Here is a 20,534-nt window from a genome sequence, read left to right as displayed (position 1 = left end):
AGAAGGTGACGTGATCCTACAACGCTGGCTGCCGTACTTAGCACATGAGCAAAACAGACGGAACAGGACTCTGTTTTCTAGTAACTACTTACCGATTCTTGGAGCATCATGTTCTGTGCAGAATCGCAGATCTCTACTGGGGTTACTTTCTCCACAGCATCCAACATTACAGCAGTATTTACACCAAGATGTTTCCCGGTGTCATTTACGCTAGCAATAGAGAAAAGATCTGGCTCTGGAATAAACTTTGTGTCCTCACCAATTTCTGCTAGTGTTTCTTGCACATTAACTTGCAGTGTTAACTGATCCAGGCTACCTGGATCTGAACCAATTTTGAGCTCATGGATGAAGGGAACATGTAGTGCAGGCCACCTGTGTGTGATGGTCCTGCTCGCAGAAGATTCAAGAGGATTAATAAGTGGTCTCTGCTCCAAAACATCAAGTTCCAACATTATGAGATGTGAGGTCGAAGGGCAGTTTGCCAATCTGCCTGCAGGTTCCTGGAAATAAAAGGAATAAAAATTAAAGAACAAACGTTTATTTGCATCCACTTAGGTAGAAAAAGTAAATAGAAAACAAAGAGGAATCTATTTATGTTTATTTTTTTTTTTTAAGATCCTACTTGTAGAATGCACCGTATTTTTCGGCGTATAAGACAAGCTTAGCTTTGATAAAGATCCGTGTAGGATCGAAACGCGTCGCTCGTGTCCTGATATGCACATGTAGAGCATATGCCCACCGTTGTTTTTATATTGGCTTAATAAAGTTGGAATTTGGATTTTACTATTTGGAGCTGGAACGATTTTTTCTTTTCTGTATAAGACAACCCCCAACTTTTCGGGGGTCATCTTATACACCAGGTGTCGTCTTACATGGCATGTGCAGGGAGTGTTCTCGGCTGGTTCCCAGGGTCTGGAGGAGAGGAGACTCCATCAGGCCATTGGATTTATATTCATGTTAAAAAATAAAAATAAAAAAAAATAATAAAAAATATGGATATACTTACCTTCCGATGGCCCCCAGAGTTCTCCCGGCTAGGGTTGAGCGAAACGGATCGTTCATTTTCAAAAGTCGCCGACTTTTGGCAAAGTCGAGTTTCATGAAACCAGACCCGATCCCTGTGTGGGGTCGGCCATGCGGTACGCGACTTTCGCGCCAAAGTCGCGTTTCGTATGACGCGCTTGGCGCCATTTTTTCAGCCAATGAAGGAGCGTGGGCAGAGTGATGACATAGGTCTTAGGGGCGTGGACGCCTATCGTCATCTTGTCGCTTGTGCGCTGTAGTGATTTGAAATGTGTAACACCAGCTTTTCTGTTGAGAGAGAGAGAAAAAAAAAAAAAAAATTCCCATTGACTTTGCATTGGGTTTCGTGTTTCGGTCGATCCCCGCCATAATCGGCCGATTTCACTCGACTCGACTTTAGAGATAGTCGGGTTTCGCAAAACCTGACTAGACCCTAAAAAAGTAAAAGTCGCTCAACCCTACTCCCGGCCATCAGTCGTGTATGCGGCGGCTTCCGTTCCCAGGGATGCATTGCGCACCGCAAAGTACCTTTGTGACGTCACAAACGTCCTTTGCGGCGCGCAATGCATCCATGGGAACGGAAGCCGCGGCATGCACCGCTGACGGCCAGGAGAACTCCGGGGGCCATCGGAAGGTAAGTATATCCATATTTTTTTTTTTTTACATGAATATGGATCCCAGGGCCTGAAGGAGAGTCTCCTCTCCTCCAGACCCTGGGAACCATCGGGAAACGCTCCCTGCACATGCCATGCCGTACCCGGCGTATAAGACGACCCCCAACTTTTGAGAAGATTTTCAGGGGTTAAAAAGTCATCTTATACACCGGAAAATACGCTAAGTACTTGCAAATAATTCTACGGATACAATTCTATGTAAATGGAAGGAGGGAGGAGTAGAGACAGAGTTCCTTCCCCTTCTAGCTACATAGAATTTTATCAGTAGTCGCCGTCATCTCCTGTCTCAGTAATGGGAAAATCTGTCTTCACTGAATACAGATTTTACCTCAGAACTGAAAATTTAATTTTGATAATGACTGATCAATATTGGCTGAGAAAGAAGCAAATTTCTCTGATAAGATATATTACGAAGTTGCTTATTTTCATGTGCACTATTGATTTCTGAAATACAAATTAAAATGAAAGTTACACTTTAATTTAGCCAGGACATGCAACCCTGGCTTTGGTAACTTTCTTGTTGATATTTTTTTCTCTTTAATCCCAGACAATCCATTCAAAGAAAAACTGTAATGGGAAGATTATTAATTGATAAAAGAGAAAACAAGGCAAGTAGGTGGGAAGGTGTATATAAATCATTGGCCTCATCATGAAGCATCGAGCGCCTGTACTTAATTTGAACAGTTATTCTGTGCTGACAGAGTCCCTTTAATGATCATGTTACAAAAACACAAGCATGGGCCTGTTAGGATACATAGTTGATGATCCAAAAGCAGTAGACAGTCCTTTTAATGACAATATCTTAGTGATTCTCAGTATCTCCAACACTGAGACGCAATGCACTATATGTACTATGTGCAGTTCTAGAAAGCTGGATGAAATGACTCTCCAGAATTAATAAAATCTGTACACTGAATGCCATGAAAACTCATGGATTCTCAATCCCAACAGGAATACATGGGGCATGAGAAAATGTATTAGAGCAGTAATGGCCTCCTACACTTGTCTGATCCTTCAGGGAAGGGCCGTACTGGTCTGCACATTGCTCCATGACACCGCAGACACTAGTATGTGTGAATCCATGGGTTTCTATTAAGTGTTATATGACTTCAAGACTACGGCTCGGAGTTATACAGAACAATATGCCAGCCCTAGAATTATATGGGCCGTACTGTACCGCCATATGCTCCATCTTACAGATGAATCCTACCCAGGCGCCGGACACTACAAGGAGGGTGGGGGTCCCCGGACACTACCGGGAAGGAGGAAGGGGGGCCCCCGGACACTAATGGAGGGGGTCCCAGGACGCCAGACACCAACGGGAAGGTGGGGGTCCCCGGACACTAATGGAGGGGTTCCCAGGACGCCGGACACCATCGGGAAGGTGGGGGTCCCTGGATACTAATGGAGGGGGTCCCAGGACGCCGGACACCATCGGGAAGGTGGGGGTCCCCGGACACTAATGGAGGGGGTCCCAGGACGTCAGACAGCACGGGGAAGGTGGGGGTCCCCAGAAACTAATGGAGGGGGTCCCAGGATGCCGGACACCAATGGGAAGGTGGGGGTCCCCGGACACCAACAGGAAGGTGGGGGTCCCCGGACACTAATGGAGGGGGTCCCAGGACACCAACGGGAAGGTGGGGGTCCCCGGACACTAATGGAGGGGGTCCCAGGACGTCAGACAGCACCGGGAAGGTGGGGGTCCCCAGAAACTAATGTAGGGGGTCTCAGGACGCCGTACACCACCGTGACGAGGCCCACTGAGACTAACAGAGGGGATACATCTCATGGACCTGACGCCAATTGCTGACAGACATCTTTATGACTGGATCTCTACACTACTGAATCAGGGGCCTCAGGACTGAGAGATGCCACAGACAAGCGAGACACTGAGGATAATGTGGACATGGCTGGCACGGTGCTCTCAGCTGGATGAGGGGAGTTTGCGCCTATCTAGGAGTTGTGCCCAGCCGCGGGGCGCCTGACATCCGCACACAGCGCTGCCGGTCACTTGTAGCCCTGCCTGCGTCTCCGGCTGTAAACAATCCCTCCCCCGGTGTGTGAGCGCTCCATACCCGGCTCTCACTCCTCCCATCCTGCCTCTCGACTCGCTCTCACTTTAGCCGCTCCATGGTTCCGTCAGAATCTCCTCCTGAACGACTAATTACCTCACTTCCGGTCAGCTTCCCGCACGTCACTTCCGGTGGCACGTCACGTGCGAGCTTTAAAGTGTTCCCCGGGGCTTCTTCCGCCGTGTGCTCCGGTGTCTGCCGCCGGCAGGTGATCTTCTATGTACAGTTAGGGGGGCTGTGTACATTCCCCTGCCGACCCCCACCCCTGTCACTACCGCTGTCACCTCTCACTTTTCCCTGTCTGCAGGTCGGAGTCCAACATGAGAACCAACAGGGTGTACAAGCTGGTCATACACAAGAAGGGCTTCGGGGGCAGCGGTGAGAACGTGCACACGACCGTCAGGGGCGACCATGGTTGTACATGAGGCTGAGCGCTGGCGGCAGCAGGAGGGATCCATGTGTGGCCATTCATGTGAAAACACTAGTTCATGTCGGCAGCACGTCCTATGTTTACATACATGAGGGACGTGCTGCCGAGCAGCAATGATGATGTCCCCATATAAGATGCCGCCACCAATTGGATGCCCCTATACATCGGACAATCGTCAGGAATAAACGTTCAGCCGGTTCTCGCCCTCTCTGGTGTAGCATACCAATACCGCCAGTATAAGGCTAGATGCGCCAATGCAAGTCTGTGGGGCTGAGAAAGTCGCGGATGCCATATATGAGCTGTCCGTTTTTCTTTACTGTTTGATAGAAGTTTGAGAAACCTTCGTCAGTTATTTTCTCAGTCTTTGATATTTCTAATATAATGTCTACCTATCATGAGCTCCGGATCATTCTCCTGCACACACTCTGATTATCACCATCGCTTCCTCGTGTGCAGGAATAGCTTTGGTAATCCAGCAGGGTGGCGTTGGGCACATCCGATCTCCACTCTTGTCCTGCAAGTTCATTGCTGTAATATTACCCTGTTTGGGACAACCTGGATTCCAGATATATTCTGCAGCCATATTCTGTAGAAAATAAAAAAAAACCAAAGCTGTTAGAGCACAGTTTATATGATCAGTCTGACTAAAGCGGTTTTATTTTGCAGATGATGAACTGGTAATAAATCCTAAGGTTTTCCCGCTTATCAAGCCGGGAGATATTGTAGAGATTGCCCATCCCAATGATGAGTACAGGTAAGAAAATAAATGGAAATGTGATATATTAATGGCAGATCAGCAACCTTAGTAAAAGAAATGTGGAGTGTGGTATTCCTGAAGCTGTCCATTGGTGGAATAAATTGTAGCTGGGGTTCGTCCAAAACACATTTTATGAACTCTATAAATGACTTCTCTCAATCCATCAATAAGCAATTTACCACTATAAGGGTACAAGAAGTAGAGATCTGGGCTGTGGTGTGCTGTGTCCTCCGCCAGTGTAGTGGGTGACAATCGGCAGCATTGTACGAAAAGTCACACTTTGTAAACTATGCCATGTTACACATTTTACTTTTGGTTGATGAGTTGGCTGGACTTTCTCTGTTTGCTAAGCTCTCCATTGTTTCTTTGTGTCTTCAGTCCTCTTTTACTGCAGGTAAAATCACTTAAAGAAGATTTGCAGAAAGGTAAACTTTGCTTTTATCTGTTTTGATTACTTACTCGCTCTTTTTTTTTTCTGGATATATTAGTGACCTTTTGTTTTCGCCACAGAAACTGTCAGCGTTGATCAGACTGTAGCTCAAGTGTTTCGGTTAAGGGCTTACCAAGATGTCCATGTCAATGTGGTTGACCCAAAGGTACATTTCTATTAGAATGCGGAGGACGTGTCCCAGGGACGTTCTTGAAAGTTAAACATTTCTTTGTCAGATGTTGAGCGTGGCTTTTACAATTCTGTCCTAGTAATAGACTTCAATCTATCACCCTTTTGGTGAAAGTAACCACTAACAAGTGTTTGTGGTTAATTGGACGGCTACACCAGGGATGTGGAGTCGGAGTTAGTTTTGGTTGAAGTCGGTAGAAATGTACCGACTCCGACTCCAGCTTTAAAAAAAAAAGTATTAATATTTCATAATTGAACTTTCATATGAATGTTATAAATGTTACTCAAATATATATGTTCTATCAAACTACGAACAACAGTGATAAGCAGTTCTGCTGGAGATAGAGACACTTCTAAAGGTACCGTTACACTAAACGACTTACCAATGATCACGACCAGCAATGCGACCTGGCCGTGATCGTTGGTAAGTCGTTGTGTGGTCGCTGGGGAGCTGTCACAGAGACAGCTCTCTCCAGCGACCAACGATCAGGGGAACGACTTCGGCACCATTGAAACTGTCTTCAACGATGCCGAAGTCCCCGGGTAACCAGGGTAAACATTGGGTTACTAAGTGCAGGGCCGCGCTTAGTAATCCGATATTTACCCTGGTTACCATTGTAAAAAAAAAAAAAACAGTACATACTCACATTCCGATGTCTGTCGTGTCCCCCGCCGTCAGCTTCCAGCACTGACTGTGTCAGCGCCGGCCGTAAAGCAGAGCACAGCGGTGACAAAAACAATTGTCATTTGGATTGTGAATGCAGAATTAAAAACCTGAGAATGTCAAAGAAGCGTCACATTAAATCAGCTGTATTTGAACATTTCACCATGACTCAAGATAGAAAACATTGTCTGTCAGTGTATAACAAATGATCCAGACGGAAACAAATGCTGTGAAGCCAATATCAGTGCATATTCAGGCAAAGATTAAAATGCTCCTACCAGAGCTTCTAATCTAAAGAGACATTTACAGCGCTTTCATCCAGAAGTACTGAAAGCAGTGGATGAGAGAGACTGCATCCAAACCAATGAACCAGTGCCCAGCTCTTCCAGCCAAACAAAGGAGCAGAGAACTTTGCAGCCATCAGTTGCAAGATATTTTGTCAGTGACAAAGTTACTGTGACAATGACAGTAGATACATTTAAAAAAACAGATCATAGAGCTTGTTGTAAAGGATAGTGTGCCTATTTCACTATTTTTACGATCAGCTTTTATGTGTCTGAATGGGGAAATGGTCCGCAAGCTTGGTGTTTCTCTGGAGAGAGAGAGTATTTGAAAATTAGTAATCGAAGAAGCTTCTAAACAAAAGGAAGAACTTAAAAAAACTCTCAAGGGACGCTTTCTGTTTCTTAAAATGGATGCCTGCACACGTCACAGAGTGAACTCTTTTGCCATCAATGTCCGATTTGTTTGTGACATAAATGAAATAGTTACCAAGACATTGGCAGTATAAGACACCAAAGCTCATCACACCAGTGAGTTTCTCCAGGTCTTGGTGGAAAAGGTTCTGCAAGACTATGAACTTAAAAAAGAGCAAGTTCTTTCTGTCGTAACTGACAATGCTTCAAATATGATAAGTACTATTAAGCTAATGAATGAGAGTAATGATGGTGACCAGCAGCTAGAAGAACATTCTGGGTCCACAGACACAGAAATGTTTGAAATAGAGGAACACAGTATTGTAACTGAGGAGCAAACTGAAGTTGCTTCAGATGAACAGCAACATGATAGTTTAGATGATCTTGTTGAAACTGTGTCAATACGTTCTTTCATTCATCACATGCGCTGTGTTGTGCATACGCTACAGCTGGCTATAAGAGACAGTCTGTAAGAAGGACATGCTGCTGCACTGATTGGCAAGGTGAGAAAATTGGCTACTGTTGCCAGAACCCCTAAAGTTGACTCAATTTTGAAGAGGCGTGCTGGAAAAGGGGCAACTATTGAGCAAGCCACACAATGGGGCATTACTTAATGATTCAGCGCTTGCTTGAACTGAAAACCTTTCTTGTAGACATGGCTAACCCTCAACTGACGCTAAATGAAAGTCAGTGGAATCAGGTGACTGAGCTGGAAAAATTGCTAGCGCACCCATTTACAGTGACTAAAAAATTAGAAGCAGAGGACTTAACTCCAGGTATTTTCTTAAAGGAGTGGAAGAACCTGATGTTTCGCCTGTCCCAAAGAGGAGGGTTAATTGCAAGTGGCATTGCTACATCAATGAAACGGAGAGAGGAGCTACTATTACAAAATAACATTCTTTTGGCAGCTGTTTATGTAGACCCAATGCATCGGATTCTTCTAGATGATCAACAGCTGACTAAAGGAAAAGAAGCTCTGTTTGAAATAGCAGTAAGGATGAAAGGGTTGCAGAACAGTCAGGAGGAACAAGAAGAATTTGGTCGTCCTGCCACATCTTCACCCTCATCAACTGATGAAGAATTTAATTTAGAAAAATATTTGGATCACAAGGACCGTGCAAAGCGTTCCCGCATAGAAGAGTCATCCCCATCAAAGAACACAGCCAGTACATTTCAGCAGAATTTTTCATGTGCACTAAAAGAAATTGAGAAATTTGACCGTTCATCAAAAATAACAGTGCAACAAGCGATTCCTCTGTATCCTGACATTGTCAGAGATGTTGACCGAGTGGTTACTGCTTTGCCACCAACCCAAGTTAGTGTAGAGAGGTTGTTCTCTGCTCTCAAAATAATTAGATCTGACAGAGGCAACACTTCTTCTGAGGACAAATTTTATATATTTCTTCTTAACTGCACAACAGTGTTTATTGCATATTTACTTACAAGAGTTTAGAAAAGTTTATAAAAGTTATTTGCTATATTCTAACAAATATAGTTTTTGCTCTAAGTGGTCTGATTACTTATATAATGATGAGAAACTGAATAAGCACGATGTTAATATTTGACAACAGTAAATTTATTGTTACGAATTGGCCATTTATGAAGGAATCGGAACCTGAAAAAAATCCATGAGTCGGAGTCGCAACTATGGCTTACCGACTCAACAGCCCTGGCTATTACACAGCTTTACATGTAATGTTCCTCTTCTCATATTTATACCCATAGAGCGTCACAAGTTGTCATCACTTGATAAACTTATAGGAAATGGTATTGTCAGTGAATTAATAGGGTTGTTATATTGGCATATAATATGTTTCTTTTCGTCCTCTATAATGTTTTTTTTTTTTTCTTTTAACATTGCTGTCGCCTTAGGAAGTGACACTTGACTTGGTGGAGCTGACTTTTAAGGATCAATACATAGGTCGTGGAGACATGTGGAGGCTGAAAAAGAGTTTAGTAAGTTGTGCGAGTGAAGTAACCAGATTGTGAAAATAATGAAACTCGTGTTTGTGTGAGGGTGGTTAACAGTTTGTATAGAAATTACATGCCCAGCTATTGCCTGCAATGCTGCTTTTTGTGGCCCTCTAAAGGAAAGGCAGACATAATGCATCTCTCTCAAAATACAATCTAACATGACCCTTCGATTAAAAAATAATGTGCACCACTGATTTATTCAATGTATCTTCTATGTAGACTCATTCCTTGTATCATCCTTCTGTGCTTACTCAGTATGTTTCTAGTGTACCTACATTATTCGTGTCTTTACTAGTGATGAGCAAGTATACTCGTTACTTGAGATTTTCCAAGCACGCTGGGGTGATCTCCGAGTGTTTGGATGTGCTCGGAAATTTAGCTTGTGTCACCGTAGCTGCATGATTTATGGCTGCTAGACAGTCTGAATGCATGTGGGGATCCTCTAACAAACAGGCAATCCCTGCATGTGTTCAGGCTCTCTAGCAGCTGCAAATCATGCAGCTACGGTGACACAAGCTAAATCTCCGATCACTTCCAAATACTCGATCACCCGAGCTTGCTTGGGAAATCTCGAGTAACGAGTATAGTCGCTCCTCACTAGTCTTTACATATCTGTAAGTGCCTCCCTGGGTGATATAATTTCTTATGATACTTTATAAGCCTGTATTGCCTCTTTCTCCCCACAATGTTGCATAGAATGATAAGCTGCTAACTACTTGGCTTCTCCATGTGACCAGCCTCCTGCCTTATTCTCCACCACAAGCTCTAGTTGTGGCAACTAGTGATGAGCGAGTGTGCTCATTACTCAGGTTTCTCTATCGCCTCTCATTGGGGGACACAGGAACCATGGGTGTATGCTGCTGCCACTAGAAGGCTGACACTATGCAAATAAAAAAGTTAGCTCCTCCTCTGCAGTGTACACCCCACCGACAGGAAGCAGGATATTCAGTTTAGCTTAGTGTCAGTAGGAAGTGGACACGGGTCTTTTATTAGACCCTTATCTACCTCAATGTGCGTCGTTTCTTTTCAGGTTTTTCCGGAGGGATACAGGGTGAACAGTCACACCTGTAGTCCCACAATACTGACTATGAGTACGGCGTGTACTGCCACCCCGTATCCTCATAGATCCCTCTCCAGGACCAAGAGCCTAGCACACAAGCGTGCTCAGAAGTCCGGTCCTGGCTCCGTCCCCCACCCACTCGCCCACCAGAGCCTGTCGGTTGGAGGAGACGAGGACGTCCATCACCAGCTCCCTGGACGTCTCATTCCCCTCAGGTTAGTAGCAGACTAGGTGAGTATTTTCCCTATATCCCCCAGACCTTTCCCTGCCCACCCTCACAGTGTGGGGGAGTAGAGGTTCCTAAGGCGCGCTGCACGACCCTTTATGGCGGCGCTGACCTTATTTTAATAGGGATCCCAGGGGCCCCTAGATGGGCCCCCCTTAGCTGATCCCCCTCATCCCTGCGGACGCTCTTTTCGGCGGCCGCTATGTCACCTCTTACAGGGGCACCGCTTCCCCCTGCGGCTGCAATGCATCCTGTGCCGGCGCGGCGGCCTTGGCAGGCTGCCGCGCTACTTACTTCCTACAGGCTTTGGCGCTGCGAGGCGGCGTCTCCTCTATCCGGCGGCACCGACCTCTATTTTAGGCCCCGGCTTTGACGGGGCCTACTCCGGCGCCGCGACCCTGGCAATTTCAGTCCCTCTGGCGGCCCTGGCAGGCGGCCGTGCTGCTCTGTGGCGCACTGCTCCGGGGCCGCGGTCTCTTTTCCGGCGGCGCCGGCCTCTAATTTAGGTCCCGGCTTCTGCCGGGGCCTACTTCCGGTATCGCGCTCCTTCACTTCCGCTTTTTTCTCCCGCCCGACAATCTCTTTACTCCCCACCCACCGGCGCCATCTTGGTACTCCCAGGCCCATGACTTCAACGCAGCTGCTTGGCGCCACATCGCAGCAGGGCGCACGTTCCAGCGCCCTTTCAGCGGTCACCATCGGCGGTTTGTCCAGACTGCAGCCGAGTCCAGCACACGCTTTCTCCGGCGGGGTCCCCTGCATCCTCCTTAGGTTGCCGTCTCATCGCTGGTGCCCTGGACCTGTGCCATGTTGCCGGTCGCAGCTACAGCCGGGAGCAGTCTACAGGACTCTACTATTTTTGTGAGTAGCTCTGCTATGCAGTCTTACTCCCCTCTCCTGTTCCCCTAACCTTCGGGCATCATTTAGTGGGTCTGCTCCCAGGCCTATCCTATAAGGAGAGCGTTCCCGTCCTCCTGCTTCCTCTTGTCAGCTGCAGCAACTCCCTGTCCAGGAGTCCTTACCCCGGGTGAGACCGAGATCCATGACTATCCCTGGGTGGGCTTTTCCCTTTGTCTCAGTCTGGGGTGGACCTCACCAGGATGTCACGTACTTGGTGTCCGTGCCCGACCGCAATTTCTAGTGGGTCACAGGATTCTCTGTCCAGCCCTGTTCAACTCAGGCTACAAGAGCAAAATTCTTGGTTCCTTTTTTTTTTTTCGGAGGGATACAGGGTGAACAGTCACACCTGTAATCCCGCATTATGGACTATGAGTACGCCATGTACTGCCACCTCGTATCCTCATAGATCCGACAGTAGGACCATGATCCTAGCACACAAGCGTGCTTAGAGGTTCGGTCCCAGCTCCATTCCCCACCCACTCGCCCTCCAGAGCCTGTCGGTTGGAGGAGACCAGGACGTCCACCATCATCCCCATGGACGTCTGACACCTTTCTTTCCTGCTCCATCTTGCCTCTGGTCTGGACCGGTGAGATCCCTCTTCCTGATCCTCTCTCTCGAGAAAGAGAGGGAGACGGGCTTCCTCGGTCACGTTTGCAGAGGAAGTTTCAGATGCGATCCACCAGACCCTAAGCATCATGGATACCTCTACGGAACCCGCAGAACAGGCGGTTTTCGTTTAGACGGTCAAACCACCTTTCAAGGTCTTTGCCCCACACACTGAATTTGTAGTGGTACTTGCCAGGGGAAATGCGAGCCATACCAGATGCTGTCAGACAGGGAAGCATCTCGGCATCCTATATTCCTTCTCTCCTGAGCTCATCGCTAACTGGACTGATTCCTCGGCAATTCTGGACTCGTCACTTCCCAGACTGTGTACCAACTCGGCATGGGTTCAAAGGATATAATTTTAGATCCGCTGGATAAATCAGCCTTTGAAACGGCTGCTTCTACTTTGTGCCTCGGCTATTGCCTCTACCTGGGTCTCAGGGACCATAGATAGATGGACCAAACAGCCTTGTAAGAGCACCCCGGCTGGAGCTCCTCCGGGGGAGCTAGCTGGCCTGACAGACCAAATTTCCTATGCAGGGAAATATTTGGTATCTGCCTCCCTAGATGCGCGGCTTGTGCAGTTCACGCGTCCAGCAATATGGTGGCCATCCGACGCAGCAGGTGGACTTGTCTTCAAGAAGTCGCCTACCGGCCTATCCTTCCAGGGGGCCTGTCTCTTTGGCTACATGCTGGAACAAATTATTAATGACGCCACGGGAGACACGAGTTCCCTTTGTCCTTTCGCTGTTTTGCGGCGTCAGAAGATCCCTCTAGCTAACACAGACTGCGATGTCGTCTGGCTAGAGAAAAGGCTTTTCGCCTATCCCTTCCTGGCGTTCCCGCAACTCCCATGGTGGGTCCACCAGGCCTAGACCTGGCAGATCTTCCTCGGCATAATTCGTGCTAACGGCCCAGCGTTTCTTCCAGTTTGGGCGGGCATCCCCTGCCTTCTTCAGGGATGTTTGGTTGGCTTCGGTGGAGGACGCTTAGATCAGGGAGGTGGTATCCTCCGGATACAGGATACGGTTCGCTTCGCGGCCCGGAATTGCTTCTTCGAATCCCGCCCTCTGAAAATCCTCCTCTGATCTCAGATTTCTTTGCGTCCATTTCCTTCTTTCTTTGTTCGGAGGTTATTGTTTTCCGTCCTACAGCTGGTACACTTCTCAGGTTTCTATTCAAAGCTGCTTGTAGTGCCGAAGAAGAGCTGCGCTGTTCGACCCATTCTGTCTCTGATGTTACTGAACAGAAGGTTCCGCCTGCGGCATTTCAAGATGAAGTTCCTCTGTTCAGTCCTGGCTTCCATGGATCCACAGGAATTCCTGTGCTCCATGGATATCCAAGATGCCTTGCTCCATGTCCTGATTTTACTTGAGTATCAGGGGCCTAGTGCTCATTCCATACCTTGTTGTCATCCTCATCAAGCCTCAGGCCCAGAAGAGTCTGACCATCGTCCTCGACTCCCTGTCCCGTTTCTGGTGACTGGCCAACAGAACAAAGTCTTCTCGTTCCGAGTCAGCGTCTCGTACTCTTAGGCATGTTGTTCGACACCGCCGGGGGTTTATCCTCTCAAGAAGCAGTCAATTCTCCACACGGAGTTCGCTCTCTGCAGGGCGCTCGGCTGCCTTCCTTCCGTTCAGCTACGACGTTCCTGTGATGCATGGTGACAGCTCCGTAAGCGTTCTCTTTTGCGCTGTTCCACGTGAGACCAATTCAGCAGGCCATCCTTCCTCAGTGGGACACGTCTGTACTGTCTCTGGATCCTCCAGTCCGACCGATTCTAATAGCCTCTCAACTGGTAGCTGTCATCCCCTCTCATTCCCCAGGTCCGGTCCTCCCAAGGCAGGTGGTGACGACGGTCACCAGCCTTCCTGGCTGGGGTACGTTTTCTCGCCATCCGTCATTGAAGGGGGCGTTGGTCGGAGCAAGAGTCCTCTCCGCCGTTCGATACCCTTGAGATAGGGGCCTTTCTTCTATCCCTGAGTCTCTGGGAAAGGCTTCTCGGAGGTCTGCCAGTCAGAATCCAGATGTCCAATGCCTCAGCTGCGGCTTACGTCAACCGCCAAGGAGGGAATCAGTCTCTTGGCAATGGCGGAGGTATCCATTATCCTCCTCTGGGCAGAGGCGACTGTCTCTGCACTATCTGCAGTGCTTATCCCCGGCGTGGTTTACTTGGCCGCAGTGTTTTCTCTGCCGCGACGGTCTTGCGGCAGGACAGGGGTCCCTGATTCAGGAGGTCTTCCTTCAAATTTGCCTTGGATGAGGGACTCCGGACACGGAACTCCTGTTTAGGAAGGTTCCACCGTTTGTTTCCAAGTCTGCGATCCTCTTGTTGTGGATACCGATGCTTTGACCATTCCTGGGTCGCAATTTGTACTTCCCTTTCTGTTCCTCCCTTCCCTTTCTTCCCAGGCTGTTGGAGATCAAGGCGGAGGGGGTGCCGATCATTCTGACCGCACCACATTGGCCCAGAAGGGTCTGGTTCGCTGAGATCGTCCATCTCCTCGCGAACTCCCACTGGAGGCCCCCAGTCTGGTCAGATCTTCTGTACCAGGGACCCATCTGCCACAGAATTCTTGGTGGCTCAAGTTAACAGCTTTGCAGTTGAAACCTTCCATTTTGGCCGTTTTCTCTAGGCAGAACTTGATGCCGGTCTTGCCCTTAGTTCTCTGAAGGGTCAGATGCAACCCTTTCCATTCTTTTTCTGAAGTCCCTTTCAGAGGTCCTTAGCTACTGGCTATCACGGTACAAAGATTTATATACGTCCCGTTCTCAGATCAGACCTTTTTCTTCAAGGTGTGGCGCATGCGGCTCTCCCGTACCAGACTCCCGCGGATCCCTGGGACCTCAATCTTGTTTCTGGAGGCTCAGTGAGGTTCCCCCTTTGAACCTCCCCATGAGGCCTCACTGTCTGTTCTGTCCCACAAGGTGGTGTTTCTGGGGCCCATCACCTCCATTAGGCGCGCCTCGGAGTTGGTGGCTCTCCTGTCGCCCCATTTCTTGGTTCTTCACCGGGATAAGGTAGTTTTACGGCCTTTGTCACCTTTTCTTCCCAGGTTGGTGTCCTCCTTTTACTTGCATAAAATCGTCCTTCCCACCTTTTGTCCTGCTCTGATCGATTCTCTGGGGCATTCGCTGAACAGGCTAGACCTGGTCATGGCGGTGAGGATCTATTTGTCTAGGACCGCCTTCTTTAGGAATACGGACTGTCTTTTGTCATTCCAGACGGTACGCCAAGAGGCCTGCCGGCCTCCAAGGTTACGATTGTTTTCTGGATCAGACCTGACATTCAGGAGGCTCACCGGGTCAAGACCAGAGTGATTTCTCCTGGTGTTAAGACTCACACTGCCCCGGGCAATGGGCGCCTCCTGGGCGGTACTCCATGGGGCATCCCCATTACAACTTTGCTTGGCGGCAACCTGGTGTCGACAGTTGCCAGTTTAGGCGGAAGGATCTTGCGGGCGGCAGTGGTGATTCTTCCGACCTGAATGGAGTTTTTCTGCTGTTCCCACCCCAGGGACTGCTTTGGGACGTCTCATGGTTCCTGTGTCCCCCAATGAGAGGCGATAGAGAAAACAGGATTTTTGGTTGCTTACCGTAAAATCTGTTTCTCGGAGCCTTCATTGGGGGACACAGCACCCTCCGAAGTTGAACAGCTCTGTTTATTGTGTTATACTGTTAAGGTTTGTGTTCTTTGAACGCTCTTTGAGTGTTTGAAGCTGTTAGACTGTAAAGCGCTGCTTAAGTTGGTTGGCGCTGTATAAATGAAGATTATTATTATTCTTTCTCTTCTACACATTGCTTCTCCTACTGCTTTCTCACTAACTGAATATCCTGCTTCCTGTCGGTGGGGTGTACACTGCAGAGGAGGAGCTAACTTTTTTATTTGCATAGTGTCAGCCTCCTAGTGGCAGCAGCATACACCCATGGTTCCTGTGTCCCCCAATGAAGGCTCCGAGAAACAGATTTTACGGTAAGCAACCAAAAATCCTGTTTTTCCGAGCATGCTCGGGTGTTCTCCGAGTCTCTTGGGTGTGCTTTTAGATTGTTTGTGTCTCCGCAGCTGCATGATTAGCGGCTGCTAGACAGCTTGAATACATGTGGGGATTCCCTAACAAACAGGCAACCTCTGCATGTGTTCAGGCTCTCTAGCAGCTGCAAATCATGCAGCTACGGGGACACAAACATCTATGTGCATGCCCAAGATACTCTGAGAACACCCGAGCACGCTCGGAAAACCTGAGTAACGATCACACTCACTCATCACTAGTGGCAACCAATCTCAACCTCTTAAGTATCAGTGCACCAGATTCCAGTAGTGGTGAACCTATTGTCAGCCTGTGTATCTCCAGCCTGTCTTCATGTCTGATGTTTATAATGACTGTTTAGGATTAGCAACCTGGGAATTTATTCCACGGTAGTCCATGTGGACAGATAATCTATGATCTTTATTATTTAATTATTCTCCAGTCATTGCAAAGTTATGATTTTTTTGTAATATACGTCGTTACTAGGGATGAGCGGACCCTGGGAAGTTCTGATACCTGACACGAAATTTAGTCCAGAGTTTTAGCAGAACTGTACCATCAGAACTCTAGCACCCTTTGAAAACGGTGTAGAGTTAAATTTCTCACACCTTTTTATTTGCTTCCTTCTCGCCCAAACACTATACTACAGAGTGGGGTCAATGCTCAGTCCATGCCCCTTTAAGTTGGTGCTCAGCAAGATCAAAACAATTTTGTGTACAGGATTACGATCTGTGCAGAGCATTCAAAAAATGTGTATGGGACTTTCCCTGTGTTACTTTGTGCGCTCGACACCCCTGTACTCGGACAAGGAAACTCCAATACACTGTGATGCAATGACCCCTGTTACAGCTAGAGGGCGCTGTGTGTGCTCCTCAGGATATGCATGGAGGAGTATCTATGGTTATAATGATGTTGAAACAGTGACTGGCAGAATTGTAAATGGCCGATAAGTGTCGCAGAGGGAGTCTGCGCTGTAAGCCTGAAGTAATGTTGTTGTTCTGGGACCTGTAGTCCCACAAGTGTTTGTATAATAGTCAAGTGAGGCTTACAGGGCTAGTTATGAGAGCTGGGTGGGTCGAACTAGCCACACATAACTCCCATCTATGGGAGTGGTTGCAACTACATAATGTGGCCAGTGTGGGTCATATGGTCGGTAGTGATTCCTCTGTATGGACCTGAGTGGTCTCTGTAATGGAGACTGTGTGATCCTGGACGGCTTGTGTGTTGGGAGGTCCTGAGTGTGGACTGGATCCCTGAATAGCGCACTGTGAGACCGTGTATCTGAAGACTTGTGTGTTGGGAGATCCTGTGAGTAGGATCAGATCCCTGTTAAGGCCACTGAGAGCCTTATGTGTTGGACGGTCCCAGGTGGGGACTGATGTCCTGAATAGCGCACTGAGTGGCCTGTGTTGGAAGTCCTGGGAGTACGCTTCCTGAATAGCACAACCTGTGTTGGAAGTCCTGGGAGTAGGATTCTTGAAGAGCACATGGGAAGGAGTGGAGGCAGAGTCTGCAACGACACTGCACTGGGGGAGCTACAGCCCGTCTGAGGATCTGGACTGTCAGGTGGCCTAGTGAGCAAGGCATTGTCCGGGATGGTGATCCCAGGTTGGCAGCTTCCCTGAGAGAGAGAACTGACAGGTCAGCGTGTGGAGCAGGAGCTCCAGAAAGGTAACACCCGGGAAGGGGGCTATCATAACTGCAGAGTAGTATCTGCCAGTGGAACAGACTGTTGGTGCTTGTTGTGTTCAATGGATATTGATGAACTGTTTGGCGTACGGTCACCCATGGTAACTGGACAAAGTGAGAAATCCGGCATGTTTAGTGAACTGTGAGTTGAAGCCGTATAAAATGTATATAATGAACTGTGCATGACCCGGTTTATGCAGCATAAAATAAACCGGATGGACTGTTTTGTGAGAAAAACGTGCCTGTGACTGAATCCCGTTGCTAAGCGAGTGCACCCCAACACATGCGGTAAGCGCTATCTCACATCACAGATTGTTTTGATATGTCGTTTTTTATGTTCCTGAGCAGCAGTTGAAAGGGGCTTCTGTAGGAAAGCCAGCTAGGACCGTGTTAAATCCTAACACTAGAGGCATTACATGAACCAGGCAATCTAGAACTAGGCCATTTTTTTTCACTGTGAGCAGTCAGCTGGGGGATCGGAGCAGAGTGGGTTGTGTTGGAGCTGCAGAGAGACAAGGTAGAATCTGTGAGAGGAGACTGCACAGGTTGTGTTTACCCAACTGAAAGTATCATTGCCTGCTATGGACGATAGACATTTTTGTGTGACTGAACTGGGGCTAGATGAAAAATAATAGTTAATAGGTCAGGAGGATTTCTCACCTGTGTGAAATAGTTATAGGTGCAAAAATAGAAAACTGAAAATGGGTATGCTATAAGTTTTGTTGTTCTTGTGTTTTGTTTTTTTAAATAACAAAGCTGATGAAAGGTACAGGCGCTTCTCACAAAACTAGAATATCATCAAAAAGTAAATTTTTCTCCTTCGCCACATTGGGGGACACAGGACTGCCACTAGGAGGCTGACACTTAGTAAATACAAAAAAGGTTAGCTCTTCCTCTGCAGTATACACTACCCACTGGCTCTAGAGACAACCAGTTCTTGCTTAGTGTTCGTAGGAGGCACACGGGGTCTGCTATTCAGACCATTCTTTTTTATTTTATTCCTTTTAATTTTTCTTTTAACATTTTTCTACGAGGAAGGGGCGACGGATCCTTTCAAGGGGCCGATCTACCCCAATCAACAACAGGCGAGCACGGGGAGTGTCGCCTCCCCGTACCCTCTCCTGCAACGTAAGTCAGGCCTGAGCTATACTAGGGGTGACGGTTTCCATTAGGGCACCGGTCTCCCCGCACCAGCAACAGACAGGAACATGGAGTGTCATCTCCATGTACCCCCTTCTGAGCCAGGCCACAGCCGGACACATCCATGTTCCATCCTAGGAAAGTGAACCCTTAGGATACACAGAAGCTCCTATGGTGTCCGTGCTGCTCCCACTGCACCACCACTGATACAACGGCGGCGCTGCATGGAGCTGGACGGTTCCTCTCCACCTCCCCCATAGAAGAGGATGGTGGATAAGAGGGTCCCTGCACCGTCCATTTCTTACCTGCACCAGGCAACGCATTCCATCCGGACCCGGGGGAGCTCCGGTAGCGCGTGGCAGTTCCGGCCGTGTTTGTCGACTGGGCGCCTCCAATTTAGGCCCCGGCTTCGGCCTCCGCAAGCCGGTAGCTCCACCCACAAGTGCACGACAGCGCTGGCGGTACCGCCCACCTTCTTGGCGCTTCTCGTTCTCCACGAGAAAAGCTTTCTTCTATTCTCGGCAGCAATCTTACACGGAGCTGGCACACGGGAGGACAGGACTGCGCTCCAACCAAGGCAACTAGGCTGCCTCAATGGCACAGGACCTGGTTAAGTGCTCTGCACACTTTCTCCTGGCCTCTCCTTGTCTTTTACACAAAGGGCTCTGCTCTTCCCTGCAGTATATTCACATATACATTGGAGATAAAGGTACAGCATGTCCCTACCTAAGACTTGCGAAAAGGCCACCAAAACAGTGTTTTTCACGTCATGTACCTCCTGTCAGGCTGCGTTACCGAGCCGACACACTACTCCGCTCTGCAAAACATGTGATACCAAATGCACTCCGGAGCCCCCCTCCGCTACCGATCCTGTGACTAGTCCCCCTGAGTGGGTTGCATCCCTATCATAGTCCATGGCTTCCTTAACCAAGGCCATTAAGTCCCTTCAGGATCCGTCCAGGAGTGGGGACACTAATCTGCCTGTCTCAGATGATTCCCATACATCTCAGGAACTGTCGGCCTGCAGGGGCCGTCCTCACTTAAAGCAAACAAAGGCATCTAGGAAACAGATACATAGCACGTCTCCCAGGCCCTCTGGTGCCTCGACATCCATGAGCTCTGTTTCTCGCTCTCCCTCTCCAGGGATTGACAGCGAACAAGCTTCTGAGTATGAGTCTAAAGGGCCCCTTGACTTAGAGTCTCCGGGTTACCAGTTAACAATAGATAGTCTCATAGGTTAGCGAAGAACTCGCTTCTGCACACGCGGATAACGCGGTGTCCTTGTAAAAGGGCTAAACGTCCTCATAGGGTGTTTGCCAATCACCCTGAGTTCCAGGACATAGTTCGGCGCCACAGAGAGTGGCCGGACAAACGCGTCGCAGGACAGAAGTCCCTTGAGGCCAGATATCCTTTCCCATCTGACCTCCGCAAACAGTGGGCAGAATCCCATCCAGTGGAGCCTCCTGTGTCCCATTTGGCTTCAAAAACTCTACTGTCCTTGCCTGATGGATCCTCCATCAAGGGCCCCACGGATCGCCTAACCGACAGCCTCGCCCGTCCGGTGTTTGAGGCATCAGGTGGGCACTTGCTCCCTCCTTTGCAGCTACATGGGTAGCTAAAGCTATGGAATCCTGGGCAGATTCTCTGTACAAGACTATACAAAAGAGTAATCTTCCTCCGGAGATATCAAAGCTGGCAAACCAGATTTCTTTGGTCGGTGACTGTGGTAAACGCATCCATAGACGCGGCTAATTGCGCTGCACTCGCGGCTTCAAATGCAGTAGCTATCAGAAGAGCGTTATGGCACAGGGAGTGGCGAGCTGACTCCGCATCCAAGAAGTCTTTAACTTCTTTACCTTACCAGAGCGGCCGCTTATTTGGAGAAAGGCTAGATCAGCTTATCTCAGGTGCTACAGGCGAGAAGAGCAAGTTCCTTTCCACAGCAGAAAGTTAGGTGTCCTCTTCGCCGACTGCTG

General features: G+C 48.4%; 2 protein-coding genes across 5 annotated transcripts in view; one reads left to right on the top strand and one right to left on the bottom strand.

Annotated features, from left to right (window-relative positions):
- The window catches only part of PRR14L (proline rich 14 like), a 92,052-nt gene extending 88,174 nt beyond the window's left edge, over positions 1–3,878 (bottom strand). Inside the window, exons 1-2 of one of the 2 annotated variants that reach the window (XM_069757680.1) lie at positions 3,773–3,878; positions 93–500 (exon numbers count right to left, since the gene is read on the bottom strand). In XM_069757680.1, coding sequence (XP_069613781.1) covers positions 93–452 — 360 coding nt within the window. In that variant the 5' untranslated portion in view covers positions 453–500; positions 3,773–3,878. The remainder of the gene's footprint in view (positions 1–92; positions 501–3,772) is intronic. The other variant, XM_069757691.1, reaches the window with a different exon arrangement.
- Positions 3,879–3,899: 21 nt separating this feature from the next.
- Positions 3,900–20,534, top strand: part of DEPDC5 (DEP domain containing 5, GATOR1 subcomplex subunit) — a 217,716-nt gene continuing 201,081 nt past the window's right edge. For all 3 annotated transcript variants that reach the window (XR_011319327.1, XM_069757652.1, XM_069757644.1), the window contains exons 1-6: positions 3,900–3,977; positions 4,077–4,147; positions 4,866–4,953; positions 5,335–5,381; positions 5,467–5,552; positions 8,807–8,890. Coding sequence is in view for 2 of the 3 variants with exons in the window: in XM_069757652.1 (XP_069613753.1) it covers positions 4,090–4,147; positions 4,866–4,953; positions 5,335–5,381; positions 5,467–5,552; positions 8,807–8,890 (363 nt within the window). In the remaining variant the exon portion in view is untranslated. The remainder of the gene's footprint in view (positions 3,978–4,076; positions 4,148–4,865; positions 4,954–5,334; positions 5,382–5,466; positions 5,553–8,806; positions 8,891–20,534) is intronic.

This window comes from Ranitomeya imitator, chromosome 1 (genome assembly GCF_032444005.1).
Source record: "Ranitomeya imitator isolate aRanImi1 chromosome 1, aRanImi1.pri, whole genome shotgun sequence".
Classification (NCBI taxonomy): domain Eukaryota; kingdom Metazoa; phylum Chordata; class Amphibia; order Anura; family Dendrobatidae; genus Ranitomeya; species Ranitomeya imitator.
The sequence above is the reverse complement of the archived record's forward strand: the minus strand, read 5'-3'. Positions and strand labels throughout refer to the sequence as shown.